At 51.4% G+C, this 24,649-nt stretch overlaps 13 protein-coding genes across 13 annotated transcripts; 5 read left to right on the top strand and 8 right to left on the bottom strand.

Annotated features, from left to right (window-relative positions):
* Positions 1-1,316: 1,316 nt before the first annotated feature.
* A1O5_04808 (uncharacterized protein) lies at positions 1,317-2,443 on the top strand (the record flags this gene model as incomplete). Its single annotated transcript, XM_007745412.1, has 4 exons — positions 1,317-1,360; positions 1,418-1,602; positions 1,672-1,778; positions 1,847-2,443. 4 exons carry the CDS (start codon positions 1,317-1,319, stop codon positions 2,441-2,443), a joined length of 933 nt encoding a protein of 310 aa, XP_007743602.1.
* A 1,533-nt stretch (positions 2,444-3,976) lies between these two features.
* A1O5_04807 (uncharacterized protein) lies at positions 3,977-5,820 on the bottom strand (the record flags this gene model as incomplete). Its single annotated transcript, XM_007745411.1, has 7 exons — positions 3,977-4,726; positions 4,776-4,940; positions 4,989-5,041; positions 5,101-5,122; positions 5,256-5,423; positions 5,478-5,557; positions 5,613-5,820. 7 exons carry the CDS (start codon positions 5,818-5,820, stop codon positions 3,977-3,979), a joined length of 1,446 nt encoding a protein of 481 aa, XP_007743601.1.
* A 358-nt stretch (positions 5,821-6,178) lies between these two features.
* A1O5_04806 (uncharacterized protein) lies at positions 6,179-7,461 on the bottom strand (the record flags this gene model as incomplete). The annotated part of the gene is made up of 2 exons (XM_007745410.1): positions 6,179-7,122; positions 7,260-7,461. 2 exons carry the CDS (start codon positions 7,459-7,461, stop codon positions 6,179-6,181), a joined length of 1,146 nt encoding a protein of 381 aa, XP_007743600.1.
* A 527-nt stretch (positions 7,462-7,988) lies between these two features.
* A1O5_04805 (uncharacterized protein) lies at positions 7,989-8,348 on the top strand (the record flags this gene model as incomplete). The annotated part of the gene is made up of 1 exon (XM_007745409.1): positions 7,989-8,348. A coding segment is annotated over one exon (360 nt), but the record flags the coding sequence as incomplete, so codon positions are not given.
* A 1,141-nt stretch (positions 8,349-9,489) lies between these two features.
* A1O5_04804 (aspartate aminotransferase) lies at positions 9,490-9,872 on the bottom strand (the record flags this gene model as incomplete). The annotated part of the gene is made up of 2 exons (XM_007745408.1): positions 9,490-9,617; positions 9,665-9,872. Coding segments are annotated over 2 exons (285 nt in total), but the record flags the coding sequence as incomplete, so codon positions are not given.
* Positions 9,873-11,236: 1,364 nt separating this feature from the next.
* A1O5_04803 (GDP-mannose transporter) lies at positions 11,237-12,568 on the bottom strand (the record flags this gene model as incomplete). Its single annotated transcript, XM_007745407.1, has 4 exons — positions 11,237-11,673; positions 11,726-12,109; positions 12,166-12,253; positions 12,317-12,568. 4 exons carry the CDS (start codon positions 12,566-12,568, stop codon positions 11,237-11,239), a joined length of 1,161 nt encoding a protein of 386 aa, XP_007743597.1.
* Positions 12,569-15,082: 2,514 nt separating this feature from the next.
* A1O5_04802 (uncharacterized protein) lies at positions 15,083-15,775 on the bottom strand (the record flags this gene model as incomplete). The annotated part of the gene is made up of 1 exon (XM_007745406.1): positions 15,083-15,775. One exon carries the CDS (start codon positions 15,773-15,775, stop codon positions 15,083-15,085), a length of 693 nt encoding a protein of 230 aa, XP_007743596.1.
* Positions 15,776-16,127: 352 nt separating this feature from the next.
* A1O5_04801 (large subunit ribosomal protein L23Ae) lies at positions 16,128-16,832 on the top strand (the record flags this gene model as incomplete). The annotated part of the gene is made up of 3 exons (XM_007745405.1): positions 16,128-16,155; positions 16,320-16,387; positions 16,452-16,832. The coding sequence occupies 3 exons, from the start codon at positions 16,128-16,130 to the stop codon at positions 16,830-16,832; spliced, it is 477 nt and encodes a 158-aa protein (XP_007743595.1).
* A 450-nt stretch (positions 16,833-17,282) lies between these two features.
* A1O5_04800 (uncharacterized protein) lies at positions 17,283-17,648 on the bottom strand (the record flags this gene model as incomplete). Its single annotated transcript, XM_007745404.1, has 2 exons — positions 17,283-17,452; positions 17,531-17,648. 2 exons carry the CDS (start codon positions 17,646-17,648, stop codon positions 17,283-17,285), a joined length of 288 nt encoding a protein of 95 aa, XP_007743594.1.
* A 1,144-nt stretch (positions 17,649-18,792) lies between these two features.
* A1O5_04799 (uncharacterized protein) lies at positions 18,793-19,260 on the top strand (the record flags this gene model as incomplete). The annotated part of the gene is made up of 1 exon (XM_007745403.1): positions 18,793-19,260. One exon carries the CDS (start codon positions 18,793-18,795, stop codon positions 19,258-19,260), a length of 468 nt encoding a protein of 155 aa, XP_007743593.1.
* A 996-nt stretch (positions 19,261-20,256) lies between these two features.
* A1O5_04798 (uncharacterized protein) lies at positions 20,257-21,534 on the bottom strand (the record flags this gene model as incomplete). Its single annotated transcript, XM_007745402.1, has 1 exon — positions 20,257-21,534. One exon carries the CDS (start codon positions 21,532-21,534, stop codon positions 20,257-20,259), a length of 1,278 nt encoding a protein of 425 aa, XP_007743592.1.
* Positions 21,535-22,548: 1,014 nt separating this feature from the next.
* A1O5_04797 (RING-box protein 1) lies at positions 22,549-23,079 on the top strand (the record flags this gene model as incomplete). The annotated part of the gene is made up of 4 exons (XM_007745401.1): positions 22,549-22,674; positions 22,726-22,804; positions 22,860-22,930; positions 22,981-23,079. 4 exons carry the CDS (start codon positions 22,549-22,551, stop codon positions 23,077-23,079), a joined length of 375 nt encoding a protein of 124 aa, XP_007743591.1.
* Positions 23,080-23,441: 362 nt separating this feature from the next.
* On the bottom strand, positions 23,442-23,903 carry A1O5_04796 (uncharacterized protein; the record flags this gene model as incomplete). The annotated part of the gene is made up of 3 exons (XM_007745400.1): positions 23,442-23,636; positions 23,697-23,756; positions 23,856-23,903. 3 exons carry the CDS (start codon positions 23,901-23,903, stop codon positions 23,442-23,444), a joined length of 303 nt encoding a protein of 100 aa, XP_007743590.1.
* Positions 23,904-24,649: the final 746 nt, after the last annotated feature.

Genomic DNA, 24,649 nt, shown 5'->3' with positions numbered 1-24,649 from the left:
TATATAATGAAGCAGTCTTCGGGATATGGGGGAGGTTCTCAACAGCGACGCTGTACAAGGCAAGACCGCGGGGGAGCTACAACAGTCGTGAAAGAAGCGTTCGCCTTTCTGGAATTGTGCGAATTTTATTGACACGTATCTACCTTGGTTCTGCCTGCCGTATTTCTGCTGGACTTACGGGAGACAGACAGGTGGAAGGAAGTCTAAATCAACGCGCACGGCCACAGGAAAGTGGTCTCGGGCCCTGCACATTGAAATGTACTATCTATGTGAAATCAGGCTGCATCGTCTGGAGTTAGTACAAGGAAAGCTTGCAAGGCCAGCTTTAATGGCAACGACTGTCGAGTACATAATGGCTTAACAATCACTCATTGTGGCAAGCTCACACAAATACATACCTTTATCAGAGCAGCGGGCCGTCTGTCGCAATCCACTGGGCTCTAATGCGACTACATGGAATGATTTGAGACGCGCGCTAGGTACCTCGAAGAACGTACCTGTATCACACCATTCCTCTTGAAATCAGACGGCACATGAGTATACAAGATCAATTAAGTAATATCAAAGGTTTGAGGTTCCATCGTGGTTGGTGTCGTTATTGCTATTTCTATTGCTGCTGCTGCTGCTGTTGCTGCCACCGCCGCCGCCACTTTTCGAGATATTCAATCAAAGCAAGTTGACTTCGGCGCGCCGTCCGTGTCCTCCCTCCACCGAGTCTCCCGTAAAGCTGAGATTTGTAAGCAACACCAGCGCTGCAGGACGTTCCGCGATCCGTACCAAGCTCGTGTTGTGACTAAGACCAGTTGTAAGCCCACGAACGGCACGCGGAGCACAGGCACAACTTCCACCCCGGAGATGGATAGGCCACGTGCATCATTTTAGGCTAAGAGCTTCAACACACCCTGTTCGGAAGTATTGCAATGTCCGCATCTGGTTAATGGTCCTTCAGCCTTGCATGGTGGTAACCCTCTCTGCCCTCTCACAAATGACACCCTCCGAGGCCGCACAGCTTTTCAATTGTGTTTTTCTTCAGCTTCTTAGAAAATCTTGACAATAGGCTTCGTCGCAGCCACGGGAACTCTAGTCCTTCATGATCCCGATCCATGGACGCTGACACAGCGACACGTCATTGTCTGAGTCGAGTGCGATCCCAAGCAGTCGAGTATGGTCGTCTATAAAGAAGGGGTCATTTGCCGATGATCCATGAGGGTTTTCCAAGACGTTCCAAGAAGATTTCTTTCGGCCAGAATTCGCCGGCTGTTTGGTGGTAACCATCGTGAAACCACAGTTCCCATCTCCCAACAAAAGCCGAAACAATGTCGAACAGCAGGATACTTATCACCGGAAGCAGTGGTTACATGTATGGCAAGCCAAAAAGTTCAGCTGTTGATGAAAGAGTCTAACGTTGGCACCACAGTGGCGGCGAGGTACTCGCCGCTCTCTTGGCCTCCAAGAGTTCCGCTGTACAGGCAGCTACGATAAGCTGCATGGTCAGAGGCGAGGAGAAAGCCGAAGCGCTGAAGAAACTCGGTGTGACGCCACTGCTTTTCAACTCTCTTGACGAGACGGAGATCCTGGCGGAAGCGGCAAGCAACCATGACAGTGCGCTGCGTCCTGTCCATAGAATGCTAGTTGAGCGAAGGAGAAAATACTGACTGTGGCATTGGGTAGTTGTCATACATGCCGCCTCTGGCTTTCATACGCTCTCGGCACGGGCGTTGGTGCTAGGACTGGCGCAAAGGAAGAGGAAGACCGGCAAAGATGTGCACTATATTCATGTGAGTTTGCTACCCTGTCTCATTACCATGCATAAATAAATGCTAATACAAATCGACCTTTTCCGCAGACCTCAGGAACATCCAATGTTGCCGATCGTCCAATCTCAATGCAATACGTCGAGTCTCGATATCCTCTGTCCGACAAGGATGATATCTTCGCATATATGAAGACAAGGGACGAAGACGTGCCCTACGCCCAGAGGACATCCGATATCGTGATCACAGAGACCGGACTCGAACACGGCGTCAAGACGTACGTTTTGATGTCACCAAGTCTGTATGGAATTGGCGTCAGTCCGTTGCACGAGTTCTGCCACGTTCCGATATTGATTCGTGCCGGATTGAAGCTTGGAAAGGTCCCCGTTGTCGGCGCCGGGTCCGGTATCTGGGACCATGCCCATATCCAGGATATGGCCTGTTTCTATGAAACTGTCGTAACCAAGATCCTCGATGGCCAAGATATTCCCAGTGGCAAGGATGGAATATACTTCATTGAGAGTGGGGAGCACACGTGGCGCGAGATTGCCGAGAGAGTGGCCGAAGCTGGAGTGGCTCTTGGAGCTCTGCAAACCACGGAGCTCCAGACTCTGGATTTACAGGGCTCAAGGGACACCCTGGGAGGAGGCTGGGGATTGATTGCCGAGATTGGGTGGGCATCTAAGTAAGTGAAGCGCCAGCTTTTCGCAAAAATAGCGAGATTGAAGCTGACAGGTGGACAATAGCTCAAGGACAAGGGGGCACAAGGCGCGGGAGCTCGGGTGGCAGCCGCAAAAAACTCGCCGCGATTGGGAAACCCACTTCAGCGCGGACTGGGAGGCAATTCTTGAGTCCAACGGGTCAAGAAAGTGAAGTGGACGGGCCTGCCTTCGTGGTGTCACATCTCAACCAACACTCGATAGGGTAAAGAAGGGCTAGAGCTCACTCGGCTGAGGACCACTAAATATCTCCCAAGTAGGCAGCGGAGAACCTTGTTGATGGAGGTAGAATGTCAGAAATCATGATCTTGTATATCGCCCCTACCAGTCTTAGGCAAGTGGTTGTGGCTGTGGCGACTGGTTATGGATGGGGTGTCAACGCAGCTTTTGTCATGGCCGTACTCGAGTTGGTCCTCGGCTGGTTGTCGAGGTTCCGGGACAGGACTGGGCATCCGACCTGATCATGGCGAGAATTTTAGAGCATCTATGCAGCGTCAATGTGCGGGTTGCAGCCGGAAAGTGCAAGGCAAATTGGACTGGCGTTAGGTCGAGGAGAGCAAAGACCGTTTCCATCAATGAAACGGCCAGAACGAGGCTGAGCCGGTTGCTGCGTTGGGGTCCATAAAATAGCATGGGTGCAGGAAGTGCTGAAAACGAACGTCAGTTGTCGATCAGGTCTGGTTCGATTGCAGTGGTGGATCATGCACATAGTAGAGCGATGCAAATCCGACAGATTGATCTCATATATTGAACAGGCGTCCGTCAGAGGCGGTCTTCAATTTCAGCATTTGTTGAGGGGTTCACCCATCATCTAGACCCATTATATGCTGTAGCTGGATTGTCAATTGCTTCCAATTGAACAGACACAAGAAAAGAAAGGGGCACTTGATGTCTTGTAGAAACTGACCCCTGATGACCTCGAATGCACGAGAGGTCGAATACGTATAGCTTGATTTGTCCGTCCTCGCCATGACTGAAAGCACTCATGGGGCCAAAAGGTTCTTTTCAAGGCAGATCCTGTCGGGAGAATTTGGACAGAGAGACCTAGTATATGAGATAATGACAAAAGCAGTCTGTCTCACTTACATGCAGCCATTCTCTATTCAAGCCGACAAAATCAAACTCAGCCAGAAAGAGTCGTGCCATCTCATCATATGGTAGGCCCACTCCTCTGAGTGGCTGAGTGAATGTCACGACTACGCCAAACAAGGTCAGCTGTTAGAGACACACAAGAAAGATTTGCAATGGAATTATGGGATCTGGTCCCTATTGACCGATCAGCGCTCTCAAAATTATGTCCTTTTGTGATACTTTGCCTGTCCAACGTGCAAGTTGGCCCGTCCCGTGCGTTTGAAATACAAACCGCAATCCTACTAGCAGAATATTGCTATACCCAGTCAGAAAAAGGCCAAGTGAAAAATTGCTGTGGAGACGCGATTTTCCCCTGAGATAAACGTTGCAGTGCTTGATCTGACACTGTCAGCCTAACGACACCAAACCTGCTCATAAACCTGGAGGTGGCGGTACTGCAGAATAGCCACTAGATGGAGGTGGCGGAGGTGGTGCAGCACCGCTGTCAGCTGGAGGAGGCGGCGGATTCGAATCTGCCGGCGGTGGTGGGGGTGGAGACTGCTGTTGAGCGGCAGCTGCCTGTTGCTGATAGTATTGATAATAGGCGAGGTAGTTCTGATAGCCACCATACGCAGCATACGGGTCGCCTCCTGGTTGATTTGCATAGTATTGAGCATATTGTGCGGCGTAGTCCGTCGGTGAAGAGACGGTTCCAGGCGCAGGGGTGGATGGTGCACCGGTGTAGGGAGAGTTGTAGTGGTTGCTGCTATGTGAGTAACTGCTGTCGCGACCCCGGTCTCTTCCGTGTCCGCCATACGAACTGCGATTGGCATCAGCTCCATAACCATCGGTGTATGACTCCATTCTCGGCGGCGGTGGGTTCGCTTTAAAGTGTTCAAAGTTGACGCGAACGTTAGCAAGCAGATCCTCACAGAGTTCTTTGGCTTTCTGAACTTGAGCAGGTTGAGGACCGGCGACATGGAGATACATTGGCTCATCGGACTCTTGCCCGGTACTGTGTTCCATGAAGCCGGACCCACGGCCTTTGATCTGAACGCGACATCCAGTTTCTTGTTGGATGTGCTTCACGTAGGCGCCGCCTTGACCGACCACCTGTGCACGAAGGTTGAAGCCCGGGATATTTTCCATGTCGATGGGGATCCTTTCTTCAGGCCATTTTCTCTGATTTCTTGTGAGTCGAGGGAGCCGATGATCGATTTCTCTCACTTACCCTGCCAAACTCATCCCGTTCGAATTGTTCTGGCTCTCGTCGGCGGAAGCGTCTTTCATCAACAAGGTTGGGGAGTTCTTGCTTCATCAGCTCCTCAATCTTTGCGATTGCTTTCTCGAGCCCAGCCTTGGAGGTGCTAGTGACGTGAAGATACAATGGCGGATTCTGTGTCTCGTCAGTCGCCAGTTGTTTGTAGAAACAGGGCCCACTTACTGCTGCCGTGGCCATGGTCTTGTCCGGATAGTAGGAGCCGCGGGTTGTGACGTCTTCAAAGTAACAGGTAAGTCTTGTGCAAACCAACAAAGATTTGTGAAGGGAAGCATACCAGCTCCTGTCTCTTCTTTGATCTAAAAGCAGGCAAACTACGTCAGCAAGGTCACCAGGCACATTTTGGTCAGAGACATCCTCCGACAAGCGAACTAGCGGTCGACCCAGTAACAAAGTTTGGTGAAGCGATCAGTTCACATGAGGAATATTTACCATCTTTTGTGTAGAGCCTTTTGTCAACGTGTAGCGGTTGCGCAAGTCATTGACTTCAATGTCCTTGATATAGTCACCATCTGCAATGTAGATCTCGCCGTCGACTTTGGCTGCGCTGTGACCGGAGGAAGGAGTAGCAGGCGTAGGAACAGGAGTGGGTGTCGATGACTGAGAAGACGGTAAGCGCATGCGCGATGTCGAGACAGCCCCGGGAGAACTTACTGATCGAACTGGAGGGACCTCGACATGCTGGATGCCCTTGCGAGCCTGCAACTCAGCATTGATCTTTGCCGCGGCCGCGGCTTTGGGATTGTTAGCAACGCGCCACAGCCTGTATGCAGATGAAGGATGACCTACCCGCGGCAGCCGCAGGATCCAGAGGGGTGCTCCGTTTTTCACTGGCTGCAGGACTCTGACTGGCTTTTGTGAGCGGACTGCGACTTCTCCTGGATTCGCTCTGTCGCGATGAAGGAGATCTAGAGCGCCTGTCGAAGCGGGAGGCCTTTCGTAGCTCGGGTTCCGTCTGGTCAAAGCGTGACCGCTTACGAGGCGCTTCGTCTGACATGGCGGAGGTGCGCTTGAGAGAAGGATTGATGCGACGAGACTGTGAAGACAAGACGAGGACAATGCACGGGCGGGAAGGGAGAGAAAAGAAAAGTGGAAAGGGAAATGGGGGCTGGCTTCGAGGTTGCGGAGAAAGTGGATTGCACCGACGAGCCCGAGTACCTCGTACAACTAATTACCCAGTAGACATCGAGTTTTATCAGTGGAGCCGGGCACGAGTCTTGGCAGAATAACAGTTCCCTCAGTCACTTTGTATCGGTACTCCCAGCATTCACACTCTCTGTACTCGCTGCCTTGCAGTTACTCGGGCACCTTTTTTATGCGACGCCACCAATTGTCAAGGAGAATCACCCATCCGCTCAGCCGCTGTCATCGTCTTCATCGTCTTCATCGTCCCGTTTCCGTCTCCTCTTGGACTTCGGAGACTGGAAATCCTTCGACTCGGCATTCTGATCCTCTAGCACGTAGCACCGAGCATCTCGCTCCTCCCCTCTCCAGGCGCCTTTCCTCTTCCCTTCGTCGCGCCTGTCCTTGCCAGTCGTAATGTCCCCAACAGTTCTCGCATGTTGGTAGCCCGGATAGGCAGACCACGGGAACTTGAAGCTCTCCACTACCTTGAGCCCGCAATGGCGAGCCAAATCTCGGACATTCCACAACGTGTACGGTTCGCCTTCAAACAGCGTGACGAGGATCTGGCCATTCACAGCACCAGGGTCCGGACCTTCTGCCGCTGCTGAGATATCAGCGTAGTCACTAGCCTCGTCTTCCGTTGCCTGTCGCATCTTTGCCGGATGGTCTCGAGAGGAGAGCAGCGACTTGGCGGACTGGAAAAACCCTACCAACAGCTCTTGATTGTACCGAACTTGCCTGTTGACATCTGTACTTAGACCTCCGACGTGGGGGAAGTTGAAGACGATCTTCGTGAATGGAGAATATGGCCTCAGGGCCTTCTTGTGCGCCGAGGAAAGCTTCGTTGCGTCGATGCCGTAGAGGACTTTGATAGTAGCCTCCTCAAGAGGTCTGCCCGGATCTTCGACCTGCCCCTCGTGGATCGGGGAACTGGGTGGCGACGGAGAGAATCCTTTCCACTCCTCTTCTGTGTCGGTAGCTTGCTCGTCTCCTTCACAAGTCTCTTGTTGCACAATGGGGACCCCATTGCCGTGAGCTAACGACTGAAGCGCTGTTATTGTTTTCTGTACCTCGGGGTGCTTGCTCTGAAGCACATCTTTGGAATCGTAGCAGGTCGCTACTATTTGGCGCCCTTTGTGATGTAGTTTCAATGACAATGAGAATGAAAAGTCTCCTGGCGTCTGATGAGCAGTCACTCCAAAGGCCAGGGAACGTCGGAGCTGGCCAGTCCTCTCCGGGAAAATACATCACAGCTAGGAAGCCGCGAAAAGAGAAGGCCTTGCTCGGGGGTAAATCTCTTTGTTGACTTACCTTCACCAACAAGCAGCACCTTGTCATACTTCGTAAAAGGCACCTTCAACCGTGCTTGCCGCCGACCATGATGGCTCTTAGCAGAAGCTACCGCGACCGCCGATGCAGGTTGCCCTGGTTGATGGCTGTGCTGCCTTCTAACCACTGTCGATTTGCCAAACTTCGAATTGTGCTTGCGAGCTTGACGCTGAACCTTACCCATCTACTAGTTAGGCCACTGGCCGGCCGATTGAAATCTGACCACCTGGCTGCCGCACGCTCTCTGAGATGGACGTTTGTCGTCTTTCCCAAGCTGCCAAGAATTATAGAGGTACAGTAGGAAATCTGCAGCGCCTCACTCGGTGTCACCCTCCTCACCCTCCTTTTCGACTCGGGGTGCCGCCGCTTTGTGCTGACGCCCCACGGTCGAGGCGCGGACCCTTCCCCCCTGCTACCTAATAGTGCGGTGTGGATTTATACCTTACGCCATCCGTCCCTCCTAATAGTACGAATCGTTAACGAAGGAGCCTCATATTGTTAGGTGATATAGGAAGTGGGGGTCTAATGCCCGGTAGATAAATTGGATTAACTTGAGCAGACACCTGATGCATCTAGTTCCGATGCCTCCCCGCATTATTCGCCTTGATTCCGCTGACGAGGACCTCTTAAACCTCGCATATGAAGCATATAAACGCTGGGTGAAGTTCGACAATGCTTCGGACGCGAAACGCTCTGATCCAATCTTGAGCGCGACCCTCGACTCTCCTGGGATTTTTGGAATATGACAACGCACAAGCCGGCTGGGCAGATGCCAACGATGCCAACAATGCCATCATGCAACTCCGGGACAACTGTCTAGAGCTGGGCGTCTCCTTCCGGTCTAATCAAGCAGGAACGGTGGTTGGATTCAACACAGATGCTTGTTCTCGTATCCAGAATGTTCAGACACTTGCTAACACGACGATAGAAGCGGATCATTTGGTGCTCGCCACTGGCGCTTGGAGCTCAGGATTGGTTCCTATGTGTGATTCGACGCTATCGACGGCGCAAGTTTTGAGCTACGTCCGCCTGACCGAGTCCGAGATGGGGAAATACAAGGAACAACCCATTCGTGCGTCGCAACAGGTTGGTTCAACTCTCCTCCGCACGAAGACACCAAAATGCTCGAGATGCCGGTCCACGGATAGGGTTACACACAGACTCCCAGTGTGTCAGAGCATGCCGCCAAGTGTGATATAGAGTCTTCGCCACCTTCTGTCCCTCCCAGACAGCGTCGCAATTTTCGCTCCACACGACTGCGAGCAGCTTCTCCGACCAGGCTGACGAGAAATATTGCCAAAACTTGCAGATCGGCCGTTCGAACGGGTGGCAAGGTACTGGTAAACCGACACTCCCACGGGCGATTTCATTACGGACTTGCATCCTGATTACAAGAACCTATTTTTTGGCAGTGGCAGCAGGGGCCAGTAAGTCAACAAATTCGACCAAGTGCATTTAGATGTGCTGACACATTTTCGTCCAGCGCATTCAAGTTTTCACCAGTGCTAGATGAGTACATGTTATTTGCTTTGAAGAAGCGTCTGCCGCCGGCATTGACCAAGAATTGGCGGCTCAGAACGGGAGTACCGAGCACGAGGGCCGTCAAGATACATTTCTGGGCGACGGGAGCCGTGGCAGAGCTGAAAGACGAGAGTTGTACTCACATGAGCCAGCCAAACTTTAGAACCTGAGGAAATCCCTATCATCTTTTCGTCCATAACACTTGATCGCTCCCGTTTCTTTCGCAAGGTGAGGTACATGCCATGATATTCTCCCAGTGCCCCACAAGAACGCTTTCGAAGATGTGAAGCCCAAGTCAGCGATATCTTTGATATATTGCAGTGCGTCACCTCCCATTACCCAGCCGTCACGCCTACGAGGGTTAATGTCTTCTGCTATCAAGGCCTCTGAAGACTTCCACCAGTAAATCGTCACACGGCGCTGGGAAACCTGGTGATAGCAATTTCCAAGCTTACCGTTCAACCTCGAATGCGACTGAACCCCTAGGAGTGGCTGGGGTCTCTTCGTCCTTTGAACATACGACATATTGCTGAAATTCTGTTCCAGACTGTGTGTGATCCGAACTACCAACTGGTCCTGACCTCTTCCACCGGCCCTGCCAAAGTGGACGGCCCCTGTTCCAGATACGGTTTGGAATGTTCATACCTTCATAATGTGAGAATGTCACCGACAAGGCTAGGATAGGCCAGATACACACTCGACCAGCGCAGATGGCAGGAGAGTCCGGACCCAGAATAAGCCGCTAGGTTGCCGCGTTGAAGTCAATAAGCCCGGCAATGGGTATGTATTCATGGTTGAGCTCAAGATCCTCGTGGAAGACTTGAATTTACCTGGAGGTGATTGTGAGATAAGTCGAGACAACTTACAGAACGGTCGCAGGATGGCAGTTGCCTTCTTCACTACCGAGAGAATCCATGGTTTCGCATTATCGTCCCTGCAGGCACCGACACCGAAGTGGACCTTGGTAGGACATTCGTCGGCTTGGTGTTGCACTAACCCATATAGGGGATCTTCTGGCGCCTTTGGGATGAGGTTGGAGCCGAAGATAGATTTCAAGCAGAGGAGAGGACTGGAAAGTTAAAGGCTGTAATCCAACCATCACTGATCAAGCTGTTTCGCAGGATAGGCGAGCCGCTTCATGAACTAGATGGGAGCAGTTTGAACCGCCACTGTGCCGAATACTCTGCGTACTTGTATATCTCTCAGATGGGCTTGCTGGCGGCTTTGCGGGTCGGCGGCCATTTCCTGGACAAAGCTTTTTATTTGGGGTTCCTGACCTTGTAAAAGTCCTGTGACCAGTTCAGCAATCATAAGTTGAGAGCAAGTTAGAAATGAATCTACCAATCTAGGTCTGGCACAGAGCTGATCATGTCAATTCACGGCGGAGCTGGAGGGCGCGCAAACGCTTTCAGCGCCTTTGGCACTAACGGAGAGCGCGAAATTCTTTCGGTCTCCGACCCGCCCCCACGGCTCTGGCAATAGGCGAGCGGGACTTCACTGATGTGTTAGGACAAATTCTGAGAATGCGCTTTGCCAATTCTGGCATTGGTTCCTGTCTGCCTCTGACAGGATGCTAATACTGCTTTGTGAGGAATGGAGTCCAATAGCGAGTTGAGAAGGCACAAATAACGTACGACCACTTGAGCCATGATTGAAAGTGCTTGCACCTCAGTCACTTCGCCTTCATTCAACAAATACGCCGAACGAGACATTAAAAATGTTGGAGTCGTCGGGCGCTTTGGTGGAAACCCACGGATATACTTCGATATCGGGGAATCGTGTATCGAAAGGTGTACAGACCTAGAACGAAGAAAAGAGAGAGGGCGAGGGTAAGCTAGATATCGGGTTCCCTGTCCCTTTCCTGCTCAGTCTAGAGAAATAGAGTCTAGATTCTAGAATCTCTCGTGTTGCCAGCATCACATATGACCACTGGCCACATATAAATTCGGCCACCGCTTACAGCAGAACGGCTGAAGGAACGTCCGGGAGAGGCAGAATCTAAGCGCAGGTTCGAAGAGACTTGGATCGGGATATGCGATGGAGCAGTCTTCACAATCAGCGGAGCCGTTTCCCATCACCCTGGAGAAGACAATCCTTGGGGCGTGCATTCATTTCGCGTATTGTATGTGGTATTGCGCGCCGAGTACAGGTGTTTCTTGAGCTGACTATTACCCCTACCGTTCAAGCGCAAAAGAACCAGTAGTCTAACAATTCTAGGTAGGTTAAAGTACAGAAGCCGAACCGAACATTTCGTGTCGAGTGATTCTTGTTTCGACATGACCCTCTTACGTTTCAGAATTTCCTCGAGCCCAACCCAGCCCAGCACAAATCGAACGCCTCGCAATGCATAAGATCTTCGTCCAAATCCGTTGACCAAGTCAGCATGTTGAAGAATAGCAGTCTACAACCTCCTCGCCTCCCGTCGCTCCTTCTTCCAATCATGCCTTCAGGCTGTCTCGGTTACTCTGGCTGCTGGCGCTCATTGTGTTCGTCGTGGGAAGAATTGTCTTGGGTTTCGAAGATTCTCGGACTTTCGCGAGTGCATAGACGATTCCGCTAACAAATCCGACAACAATGGCTGAGACACTAGGGATCGTGACAGGTGCGTCGAAAAAGATGAGCCCCGAAACAGCGATGGGTAGTTTGTTAAGCGCTCCAACCATGGAGTATGTGGTTGAGGATGTGGCCCGCACGCACCACGCTGACGTGTATGAAATGAAGATCGAGGACAAGCCGGTAAAGATCATGGCACCAATAATTGCGTTTCTTGCATCGATGGGGAAGTTCTTGGTCAGGTTGACGGCGGACCAGTCTTCAAGGGTTAAGGAGGCGGCCAAAAGGATGGGAATGGTAAGGAGGTTGTTGTAGAACATTGCTAAGGTACAGGATTAGTGCGGCGCCCTCCGGATAGGACTTGGGTCACTCACTGTCAAAGTCCCTGAAGTTTGTCAGCTTGATGCGCTTGCGCATCCCCAACACATAGGCCGCAGTAGACAGACAATTAGCCAACATCCAGATATATCCGGCATTCAAGGTGGCCAATTGCGCTGTTGCAGCAGCCGATGCAGAGCCGTGTGATTCGAGCGCATGCTTGATATCGGCCCATGCCGCAATGACAGAGCTGAGGACCATCAATCCGAAGGAGAAAAGAGCCATAGACGAAACGGAGCCGCCGAACCATAGCACCTCGCCATAAGCAATCAGGATGATGGTCAAGTTCTTGAAGATTGTGTACACGGGGATTGAGAGGTATCGCAGGGCTTTGGTACTCGTGTAGATCATTCCGATCAGAAGAAGGGAAATAGGAAACCCTGCCATTTTGTTAGACAAGACATCTGGGTTTGCAGGGTTTTGTTTCAACCCGTACATTTTTTGGCTTCATCCACTTTAAAGTCCCGATACGTAATGATGCCTGCTGTTTTGCAGGATTGAATAGCCAGGACGCAGACAATTGACTATTGGAAAATGAAGGTCAGCTGGAGGTGCAGAATACAGAGTGGATGAGTAGATTGACGAACCTGAACGGCCAAAAGAAAGAAATTCAGGTTATAGTCAGGAAATGAGAGAATGTATTTGTTGGTCACGGTCATTAGGATAGAGGAGGCGCAATAGCTGACGACAGGGAGAACTGGGTTGTTCTGCCAATTCGACGAAGGAGGTGTGAATCTCGGGACGGAGGGCTGGGGAGCGTGACTGAAGGTCCTGCCCTGCTTCTCCCCGAGTTCCATCTCGTTGCCTTCGAGAAACCTCTTCTTCTCTTCTTCAGCCATCTCTTCTCTGGTATATGTTGTCCTGACCTTGGAGGCCTTTCACTGAAATAGGGCAACAACTAGCGTGGCTTGCGGAGAGGCCGGTAGGAGCGTGAGAGTTGCAAGTGAGAGTCGCCCGAGGGACGTGAAGAGTCAGAAGAAGGCAGGAGTAGAAACGTTGATATTAAAGACCGAGAATATGGGGAGGAAAAGAAGTCAAGGGTGCGTGCCGAAGTAAATGCGTCCTACAGGTGGTGAATGTAGAGAATTTGATTGAAGGCCGGGGGGGAAAGGGACAAATTGAATGGGAAAAAGGGGACAGCAAGGTGGACGCGCAACAAAAAGTCTAAAGGCGTCAAAGTGGCTGCGGTGCGTCCCCTCATGGTGGCTGACGAGCATCAATCATTCCCTACTGGGTGGCTTCAGGGTGGCTCCCTGTCAGGACTGGTGCTTAACTGGGTGTCGCTCTGCAGCGTCTGAGTGCCTGCGAAATGCCTAAACCACCCTAAGCCCGCCTAAACGAGCCTCAGCCCAGCCAAGTCCCGGTGACGCCTTGACACCCCCGGCTTGGCTCCACCGGCCTGACTGTCTTCAGTTCAGCAAATATAATTTCCGATATCTCTCTATGCTGCCAGGTACGTCCCCTGCCCATACAAAATGGCCCGGGACTACGGAGTGTTTCCCATCCACTATCTGTCTCGGCTCTCAATAGCTCCTGGCGATCAGATTTCGTTCCCGGGAGATCCAGCCGATCGCCGTTGATATCAATTTCGAGCAATGGGAAAAGAAGATATCGCCTCTTTCTGGTATCCCTCGATGGTGGGTCTGTTTCAAGATCTGGACTACCCTGAAACTTCGATTACGCTGATATGGGTGGTACAACCATGACCTCGATGATCCAACGACAGGCTGCTCACTTCCATTCTCGCTTGAGCCTGGCGGCAGGGGTGGTGGCGATACATAGCGACATTCCTGACTGATAAACCGCCTATGGTAAAAGAGACCGCCGTCCACGTTTTGGTTTTCACAGGAAAGGGACGCATTTGAAAGCCTACAAACTATTGACCCCCGGCAGACTATCCCTGATCGCCGCCATTATGCTGAGGTTCTAACAAAGTATTTCTTATATACTTACGGGCATTGTGACTTTCATCATTATGGTCCATGCAGACAGACGAGCACATCGAGTTCAAAGATCTTCCCTTTCCCCAGGAGAACGCCCGAGGGAAGATTACTCGAATAGATTCATGGAGGAAGCTTACGTTCACAGTGAGTACCTTGAGAAATCCTCGGCTTGAAATTGACCATTAGTATCTCGAGGAGGCTTGAATCGATGTATTCTATCATCTCTAGTCTCCTGGACAAACGACTACGCATAAGGCTAGTGATTACTTCCTTTTTTGCGATATTTGGGCCCGACAACGAAAGAGAATCTATCGATCTGAATTCCGACCCGATCAATTCACCGAATGCGCGATATTTTGGGTTGTCTAGATCCCTTCATCGTGATCTGCGTTTAGCATTCTCAATCTTTAATAGGTTGTGGCCCGTGTGGATTGAATCCTTGGATCAAAACACTTTCAATCTTCCCGACACAGATTATCTTTTGCATAGCACTCTCATCAAAATTTCGAGCAATCCAAGTTCTTTTCCCCGGCAAAACAGCTCAGGCAGACACAGAACCCGGTTCAGTTATGATCCTTTCCCCTGTGCGATATTCTGGAGTCCTGGTCACAAGGAGACTTTGATACCGCTGGATAGATGATGGAAGGCCGTGTTGATGAAGAGAAATTGGACTGAGAATCATCCATTTTCGGATTCGCGAACGAGAACTGATCTGGTGCCACAATGAGACCGTTAGAAACACGTTTTCGAAGACATCCAGCTAAGAGGCTGTTCCAAAGGGCCATCAGCGCGTCACAATTAGAGAGGCATACGCTCCGTCACTCAGATTGACTACTAGAGTATGATGGACTGGTCCTTGTATAGACTTTGCAGCCTTATGGCCATCTTCACCAACAAATAATGCTGATATTAGCTAGGCTGCCTCACAATGGATGCACTTTCACACTCAATACCATCCTTTCCGCACAATATTCGGAGGCAAGTATGGAACTTGCACAGATGTCGCGAAAGGGATCACTTGACAATGTAGCCATCGCTCCACTCAGAACGTGGTAGAACCGATAGAAGATCGAACGTGCTGGCTCGCCTCCACACCTCAACGCGAAACATTGGGCTACTCGCATCTCGTTGATATATTTCACAGCAACTCCTCAGGAAGGCACAAATATTGCCTGGTGGACTTTCGCTCGCTCAAAGAACCAACCGGGACATTCTCATTTCCTGGGCTGACATGATCAATCGTGCGGGAGTATGTTGTCCGTACTCGTAGGATTCGTTTCAGCACCCGTTTTGCTTGAGCGGTGGGTGACCAGCCTTAGCGACATCGGGCGATTCAGTCCCTAATGAGCAAGGCGAAGGGTCCAAGGTTCTGAGCACAGCTATCGCTGACTGAACTCGTTCGAGGATCCTTCAATCCCAATCGTCGTCATCATCATCGTTCTTCTGTCTGCGACTGCGGATAGCTCCACGAATTGCTTTCCGACGATCTGGTGCTTCCTCGTCATCGTCGCTTCTCTCATCCTCGTGTCCATGGAAGAGCCTCTTGGGTAACACTGTCCATTCCACAAGTACGTCCTCGAGAGCTCTAGTGACATCCATACTGCCCTCTTTACCATCCCAGCACAGCCCCTCAAACCCGGTGACTCTACCTTTGACCGCCCCTTTTACGAAACCAATCACACAAGGCAGCACTCTCACCCCCAGCTTCTCAACCACAAATGGCGCGTCTTTGACATCAATTCTGGCGAAGGAAACATCCGCACTGCTGTATTCTGCATGCTTTTCCGCAATCAGCTCGCAATGAGTGTCCATTGTACTGCATCTCGCGAAGTCAGGATGGAAGAAATGGAGCACTGCCCTCTCGTGCTCAGTCGTGAACGTGAGAGCCTCGTCATCACTCTTCAGCGTGATGTAGACCTTCTTGATTGTGGCAAAGGTGGTCGTCGCGGCAGATACACCCGCCGCATTCTTCAATTCTTGCAGTCTTTGAGCACGATAGGTTGCGGAATCTTCTTCCTCCAGAGACGCTAGAATTGCATCGGCGTCTTCATCCTCTCGATAGTGATCGCTGCTGCTGTCTTTGCTAGCGTTGTTGAATGCCATGGTAGACTCGGGCGAATTCCTGAGATGCGTATCTTCGGAAACTCTTACACCATCGTGTCGACGCCTGGCCTGTCTCTCAACTCAGGTAGTAAGAACCGTATGTTTCTAGAATGCTCTCGTTCACATTTACTAGAAAGAAGATATTGCCGCTGGATTTTCGAAGCAAGAACAGGCCGAGGAGGATTGCACTAGTCGATCGTATGATCCGCCGAAACTGCATCCTTGGCAAAAATGAAGTCTTGGCATGCGCAAGCCCACAATCAAGTCGCCCAAACAATCTGCGACTTGAGATTGACAACTTTTTTGACGGCCAACTCCAATACCAAGTCCCTCCTGCACAACAACAGCAGAGATGGCGCCACCAACTCAGAAGCCTAAAGGTACGAATCGCCCGTTTCCCTGGAAGTTGGAGTGAAAGAGAAAAACAACCACAACTAGACTTTGGCAAGCACTCAATTCGAGCAACGAAAGGAAACTCTTAGGACTCACCTTCTGCCATCCAACCTTATGCTTGGAACAGAAGACTGACGCGCGCACGATCTAGGTGGCTCCTCAAAGCCAAAGAAGTCGAGTGCTAAAGCGAACCAGGCTGCTAAAGCCACCCTCAGAGGCGTACGTTGGACAACGGTGCACCAAAATTCCTTCCTGGAGCAAAGGCATCTCACAATTCATGCAGGTTCACACCGGAAAAGCCCGCAAAATCCGCACATCGACCACCTTCCACAGACCCAAGACGCTCGTTCTCTCCCGATCTCCCAAATATCCGCGCAAGTCCATACCCCATGAGACGAGACTCGACCACCACAAGGTCCTCATCCACCCGTTGAACACCGAGAGCGCGATGAAGAAGATCGAGGAGCACAATACGTTGGTGTTCATCGTGGACACCAAGGCCAACAAGCGACAGATCAAGGATGCTTTGAAGAAGTTGTACGACGTGGACACCGTCAAGATCAACACTTTGATCAGACCCGATGGCACGAAGAAGGCGTTTGCGAGATTAACGTCGGATGTGGATGCGCTGGACATCGCGGCTACGAAGTTGTCGATTGTGTAAAGTGGGAGCCTGCATGGGGAGGGGGTTGTGATGGTTTGTCTGGAAGGGAGAACACAATAACTTGGCATCTACGGATTGCATCGGTATCAAGGCCATGATTCAGCCAAAGGTCCAATCGATCACTCGATATAGAATCTCGAGTTATGATTGACACAAACGATCGGCGTCGCCAAAATAGGAGCAGAAATTCTTCAATTGTTTTCCCGAGATGAAGGTGTTTCCACTTCATGATGGAGGGTTGTCGTTGTTACAAATGAGCAAAGAGCCCTGCCTGGCCGAGCTCAATCCAAGCCTGCTGCCCTACAGGGCAACCCAAACGCATTGTAAACCCGTATTTTCTTTTTGTCTAGCCGGTGACGTTCCATTCTCATGCCATCACCCTTCTCTTTTTATACAATGCACCCTGATGATCGCATTCGTCTCCGATCCGCGGTCGACGAGGCGTCGAGATCATTGATTCGCCCTTAACGTCTCCAGATGTTTCAGAATCACCATATTGGAATCGAACAGACGGTTCACGCAGTTCGCCATACAGGATTCTTCCTTGCTCGACAATTTCCCCGAGGATATCGTGCCGGTGATGCATTTCTTGAAGCACATCTCGGTTAATTCGTGGATTTCTGTAACACGGGAAAAGGCAACACAAGTCAGCGGATTTGTTCAAGATTCAACGGGTGCAGTCGACGCGGGATACGTACGTTTCTGAACCTGGGCTTTTTGCGACTCGCTTTGGAGAAAGCTCTGTAGCTCATGCTGTTCGCGGGGCGTTAGACGCTCGATGTCTTGTGGTTTGATGATGAGTTCGCCGTCGTCCATGTTGAATGTGGCTGCTTGAAGGAATATAGGCCCAAGGGGAGTAAGCTGATTTTGTTGACAACGCAGGTGTATGATGTCGACTGATTTGACGGAAGCTGTACGTACAGATCGCGCCAGACGGGCGAAGACCAAGTCTATTGCACAGCCTCGCCTTGGCGTCAATGGCAATAAGGCTGAGCCTCCTTCCTACAGATGTACGGAGACATTTTGCCTTTTCAATAATCTGCTGACAAAAAGATGCTCATTATCGAGACCCTATCCTCAGCTTGACGCGATAGGACTCAGAACTGCGAAAAGATATGAAACACATAAGTTTGGCCGGACCCGAGTTTCAAGGAAAAAAGCATTTTGCAACCCAATATCAAGCAGCCCGCCATGGACATCTTCCGGCAACTAACCAGGAATGCCAAATACGCTGCAACATATGCATTCTAGGGATTTCGGACACGAGGACCTACTACAAAGGCACAATCTGCAGCGAGGGCGATTTCGATATATGTCAAGGGTGTGGTGCGAGGGGAGCATTTTGCTTGGACGATTCCCACGAGTTGGCCAAACGGACTGTCAGATATGGTAACTTCCTCGGACCTACCATGTGAATTCACAAGGCCGAGGAAAATCTCTTGGAGTTGAGTTGACCTGCTGGCTTTTTGACGCCTTTTCTGCGGCATCCGTCTATCAGCGAGCGTTAGTGTTGAGGAAGGGCCGTATATAGAGGTACATGCCCGGAGAGAGAGAGACTCCAGAATACCAAACAGGAGCGGCACAGATAGTAAGGAGTCCAAGCCGCCGTAGACGGTCTTAACACAAAGGTTAGTGCTAAATTGTAAGTACATCAATCGTGGAATTGTGAGCAGCTCCCGCCGATTTTGGAACGAGGCTGAATAATTCGGCAAAGCTGCCACATACGTCATCGAGGTATTTTTCCCAGCCTGCATGTTTGGACTTCGCAGCCTTGCGTGCCACTCACTTCTCTGTGGAGCTCCAGGTATAACTCATCCACCTCCACCGCCACCAGCGCCTCCCTTCGCTGCGAACCGTTTATAATACAAGCATACCGACAGGCACTCACCTATTTCAGTCTTTTGAGCAATCAAAGTCGCCTATTCTGCTGATTTCCAACTCTTGCACTCCTTTCGAAACAATGCCTCCAGTTCGCTCTCGCGCTCACAAAAAGCCGCCTCCAGCGGGGTTTGAAGACATAGAAGACACCCTGCTCGAATACGCGAACAAGATGCGCGACGCGCAAAACGCCTCGCACGAAGGAAAAAAGAAGCACGAGGCCCTGTGGCCTATATTCCAGATCTCCCATGCCCGCTCTCGATACGTCTACGACCTATACTACAAGAGAGAGGCCATATCGAAGCAGTTGTACGAGTGGCTAATCAAGAACGGATACGCGGACGGAGCATTGATCGCAAAGTGGAAGAAGCAGGGGTACGAGAAGTTGTGTTGTCTGCGGTGCGTGCAGACCAAGGAGACGAATTTCCAGTCAACCTGCATTTGTCGCGTGCCGAAGGCGACGTTGAAGAAGGACGGCGAGGCAGGCGAAGGAGGCGGTGGGATCCAGTGTGTGAGTTGCGGGTGCAGAGGGTGTGCAAGCAGTGATTGAGCTGGAATTCTTGGAGCGGTGGTGACGACGAACGGTTGCCCGTGTCTAGAATTTCTTGGGAACGACCATTTCACGACATTGCGAGTGCTGGGTTTAGCAACGTCTGGAGACCCTAGCATACGAAGGAGGCATCTTCAATCGTTCACCGATCCGGGCGACCCTTACGATCAGTGATTATGTCCCTGTGATGGGGCCCGTCAAAATGCCTGAGATGATGAAGCGCGAATGATTGATGAACATCTTCCCACGCCGCTCGACCTTTGCTTGCCCGCCAATGGTGAGGTCAGGGGTCCGGGGGCGGATGACACAGTCATCTACAAGTATGATTACAAGTTCACGACGAGACAAGTGGAAGGTTGGGTTCTCCACCCACTACTATGGGGGGGAATGACTCCGTAAAGGTGTGACACTTCAAGCGGATTGCCCGGCGTTTCCGGGGTGTGCTAGCTGGCAGGGAGGCAGGGAGGCAGGCAGGCACGAAGGCACGAAGGCATGGCGCGATGCTTTCAAGGCCTTTTTCAACCGCGTCTGCGGGATTAAAAGACCAAAGTGGCTATGTCATAAGGACTTTGAGAAAGTTCTTTGGTGGACTTGTGTCAGTTGCTTAAGAAGATCATGGCATTGGTTGTTTTGCTTCAGAAACGAAACCTCAGAGAAGTGACATTTCCCTACAAAACAAAAAAGCTTCGCTAGGTATGAAGGTATGTGTCCAGCACCATCAGCCATTCATAACAAAAGAGATCCATCTCAAAAGAATGACCCGTCTTTAGTTTCCATACTTTCCAAATCTGCTCCGTGATACGATTCTTCAGAGATACCTCCGTGCCAGTAGACCAGTAGACAGGTGAACCAACCCAAACCGACAAATCCATGTCGTCCCGACCCGAGTCGCCTCATGAAGATCATACCATGGTCTTTGTAACAAGTACATTGATCCAGCCTCTTGGACTGATTTAGTTTCGTCTAAATGTCATGTGACGCTCCCCTCAGAATGAGTCATCCTCGAGACGTGAGGTCAAGCTTCAGCACCCTTCTCAAATCATCCTCCAGTTGTTGCGCACTAGGCTTAGATCGATGAATCGGCATCTGCGGCTGGCTTGTGTATGGCCCTGTAGTATACTGCGGTTGTTGTCGGGGTGTGTGTTTTCGCGAAGATATCGGTGGTGTTATTGCACTATCTGACGACAATTCGGCGTACTCGGGTTCACTCTGTGCTCCATAAACATGTCTAAGCCGTGAAGAGTTCGTTCGTTTGGGAGTATGCATCTGGACAGCGGGGAATGGGTAACCTGCTGGAGTGAAACTCTGCGGAGAATGATATGCAGCATTTTCCTGCATGTACAGTGGTGTGCCAGGGTTTGAGCTGGAGCGAACCTGGCCCTGTATGAAGGGAGGACTCGTGGAATATGGGGCCCTGGCATTGAAAGGATTGGTGGTGTTGATGACAGAATCATTGTCGATGCCGTTTTCTCGATTGCTCGACTTCATCAGTAACTTCTTCAACGCCTCCGATTTTGCTTTCCGCTCATTCTCGTCCATGGTTCTACCCCCTGCCGAAGTCGACTTTGTGGACCGCAAAGCCTCAATGCGATCTTTGTAGGGTGTAGCGAATGCAGATCCATCTTCTCCAGGGTTGCCACCTTCCAGCTCGAAGGGGAACATGGGATCTCCCTCTTTGGGTGCTGGTGACTGGGAAGTGGGGCTTCCATTCGCGACCGAGAGATTACCAGAACGTGTAGCAGGGCTCTCACCCCGAGGAGTGGCTCTCGCCTGTCGAGCGGCCTCGAAGAGGAAATCACATGGAGTGGATTCTCGCTTGCTGGGCGATTCATCACCTGGTGTGGCTGAGGAGTCATGGGAGCTGGTGTATGCTGAGTTGGGAGGCTGTGGCAACGCAGAGCTCACCGTGGGTAGGGATTTTGAGTAGAAGCTTGGAAAAGGGAGAGCCGAAGGGGCCGGGGATTGCTGGAAAGCAGATCCGGCGTAGGCGGCTGGTTTCATTGGTGTGGGTGTTGCTTTTGTCTTTTCCGATTGAATGCCATGTTTCCCTTCTATTTGTGACTTGTTATTGACCTGTGCAGGTTTGCGATTGGGGCCTTTATTGTTGTTCTTTGTTGTACTTCCCATAGTGGGGGAGGGGTTGCGTTGAGTTCCCGCAACTGAGGCAGCAGGAGCTGGAGCACCGTCGATAGCGTCTGACAGTCGGAGCTTCCTCCCTGAACGGCGAGGGCCTCGTGGGGCTTGATGTAGCGGAGTCGCAGCCACCGCAGACATTGTTGCTTGCGTGGTAATGGGCCTGATGAAATCGGCAGCCCAGGGCCTGAGAATATAAGGTACAATGAAATGCAGAACGCTCAGATATACGGATAGTGAACAGCACAAGAGGACAAAGAGACCGCTGAGGGCGTCGGTGGGCGTCTATCTTGAGCGTTTATGGTGTGGCGAAGCGTATGGTCTCAGGGTAGGTCGTCGTGGTTGGTGTGAGATGTGGTTGAGGTTTGAAGTGTAAGTGTTCATTGTCTGAACGTACTGTGGTTTCTGAGGCGCGCGGGACCAAGTCTATCGCTGAGACAGAAAGTTGGTCTGAAATGAGATCAATACTTGTACTGATAGAAATGAAGATACAGATGAACAAGATCGGTGAATCACGGAGGGAAAGGTGAATGGTGAAGGGGGCAGCGAAAGCAAGTAAGTTTGAGTGACGCAGGAGCCTGCGGCAAGAGGGAAGAGGGAAGGAAGACAACAAATTAGACCAGGCGTGAAAGGCGCCGACCCCCAACCCTAGGCAGGGCAGTGCCACCCATGCGGTGCGGCTGGGCGGCGAGGGGCGCGCCAAAGGACCTGCGAGCCTGTACTTGACCCAATAAGGAGGCACCTGGAACGACCCTGTGATGGACCACGGGCTGCACGGAGCATGCATTCTCGCCACCTAGTCGCCAGCCACCTGGCTCGTTGGGCAGTCAGCCAGGGTCCCAAGGCTGCAAGGCGGTTCTGACCAATCATGGTCCGGGAATCGTCCGCTGCTATTATTCATTTCAGCCTTGTCACTTGTTCTTCCACCAACTCCGCAGTTTGACCTTGAGTGCCTTTCCCACCACCACAACTTCATCAAGCCAACCTCCTCACCAGCACTCAGACCAGCATCATAACTCAGTTTCCAAACCTGGTTCGGCCAGATCAAGCCACATCCTCCCCCCATCACCTCCTCCAACCTTCCTCGCCGTCCACTGTCATCCCCGCACTTTCCACCCTGTGGTAGAGAAGGCCACAACACTCTAAGATATCTAAATGGCGGACGTTGAGATGGCTGATGCTGCTACGCCTTCCGACTCTAAAGCCAAAGCCCCTGTCAAAGCCTCGAAATCTGGAGCCGCCGAGAGTGGTGAGGCCAAGAAGAGATTTGAAGTCAAGAAGGTGGATTGGATCACACCCGTTTCCCTCAACCGTCATGCTGATACATCTTAGTGGAATGCGGTCGCTCTGTGGGCCTGGGACATTGTTGTCGACAACTGCGCCATCTGCAGAAACCATATTATGGATCTCTGTAAGCGCATGGCTCTGACCTAAGAATCATTGGCCCTCTGCTAATAATACTCTAGGCATTGAATGCCAGGCAAACCAAGGCGCAGCTACGACCGAGGAATGCACGGTAGCATGGGGAATTTGCAATGTAAGGCGACGAGGCGTGATTATTTGAACAACCGCTGACGGGGCATTTAGCACGCTTTCCACTTCCACTGCATCTCCCGCTGGCTGAAGACTCGGCAAGTGTGTCCGTTGGACAACCGAGACTGGGAATTCCAGAAATACGGCCGATAGATGAGGAAACGAGCAAAGCTTTCAAGCTTCTCCTGGAGATTCTTGGAGGATAAGAAGAATACAACACCTGGCCATGTCGGTGCGGAGGTATGCACGCAGCTGCAAGGGGACACTAAGGCAATAGAATCGTTCAGGCAGATGTGGACAGGCGTGCGATGCCCTGAGAGCGCGGCATAGCTTGCGCCGGCACAGAGTTATAATGACATCGATGGCCAAGACCATTGACGATTAAAGACGAGGAAATGATGAATGATGGCCATCCATGGATCCAAGCACAGGCGACAGAGAAGGGAATCAAGCCAGGAATGGCACGAAGACATTGTGACTCATTAGATTTAGCCACGGAATATCCGCACATGTTCTCATCTTGCCTTTGTTCCAACCAGAATTCCCCCTGGCGGCAATACGGTTTGGGAACCAAGCCAGGGTTGAGGATGTTGATTGTAGACCGGCCAAGGAGGAACGACAAGAAGCATAGCAAGAAGGCTCCCAGCCAAACCAATCCACATGGTCACATAGATGTCTTGTTGAATGAAGCCCGTAATCAAAGCCAGAATCTGCAAGTATGTGAATCAGCCGCCAGCGGAAGGTGACAGTCGGGTCCGAGACAGCCTTACGGAAGAGATGGTTAGGACGGCAGAGGAGATTCTCTCTGCAAGCCGCTGACCGTCGAAATCCTGGTTGCAACGAGTCAGAATCGGGATACGCGGGTTCGGATGAGCTGAGAGAGGGGGAGGAAGGTGTATGGAGTATAGGCTGATCATTGCGGAACATACTATTTGGCCTTCAAAGAGGTCTTGCAGCTGAGAAATTACAGCGTCCATGGGCAACGGTTGTGGTCTGTCTCGGGGATATGACGGATTAGATCCAGTCGTTGGTGAACGTTCTGCTTTGATTTGACTGATTGATGATAGAAGTTCGAGGACTCCGTTGTTGTGGTGTGAGCAAGGCAAAAGACCACAGGTGGCCTTGAGTCGCAATACTTGGCTTCGAAACAAGCTCCGGAACTGCCAGGTTTATGGACCCCTCACGGGCGTGTCTTCCAGGTTCTCCAAGCCCAAACCAGACACGATCTCGGCTAGTTTTGGTTAGGGGAAGGGGGGGAAGGGGTGCCAGGGGGAAGGGAGATCGCGGCGATTGACCGTGAAGGAATTCTGTTTTTTAGTGGCTGTTCCATGGGCCACGGGCGAATCCGAGCAGAAAGCCCGCCGGCTCGATGGGCAACAAAAAAATACCTCTCGCTAAACTTTATGGGGGGTCACGCCCACCGCGGCGCACAATGCCCAAGTGCCCACTAATCCTTGTGCTTTGCTGACTCTTGAAGGTCCTTTGGTTGGTGAGCCTTTGAGTTCCGTCTACCCATCAGCCCCTGTGCCATGCCGCCCTCTCCGGGGCTTGCTTGCAGCCTGCATGTACAAATACCCAGTACATGGGACGGAGGGCCTACTGGCGAGCGGGCGGTGAGGTTCACACTAATAAATTTTTACTTCTCCTACCCGAGTCAGCGTCTCTTTCTCTCGTCACCTTTGGCCTCTTCCCCTCCAGTGACATCGAAATTGCATAGTAGCAA

This window comes from Cladophialophora psammophila (assembly GCF_000585535.1).
Source record: "Cladophialophora psammophila CBS 110553 chromosome Unknown aczJe-supercont1.6, whole genome shotgun sequence".
In the NCBI taxonomy this organism is placed as follows: Eukaryota; Fungi; Ascomycota; class Eurotiomycetes; order Chaetothyriales; family Herpotrichiellaceae; genus Cladophialophora; species Cladophialophora psammophila.
The sequence above is the reverse complement of the archived record's forward strand: the minus strand, read 5'-3'. Positions and strand labels throughout refer to the sequence as shown.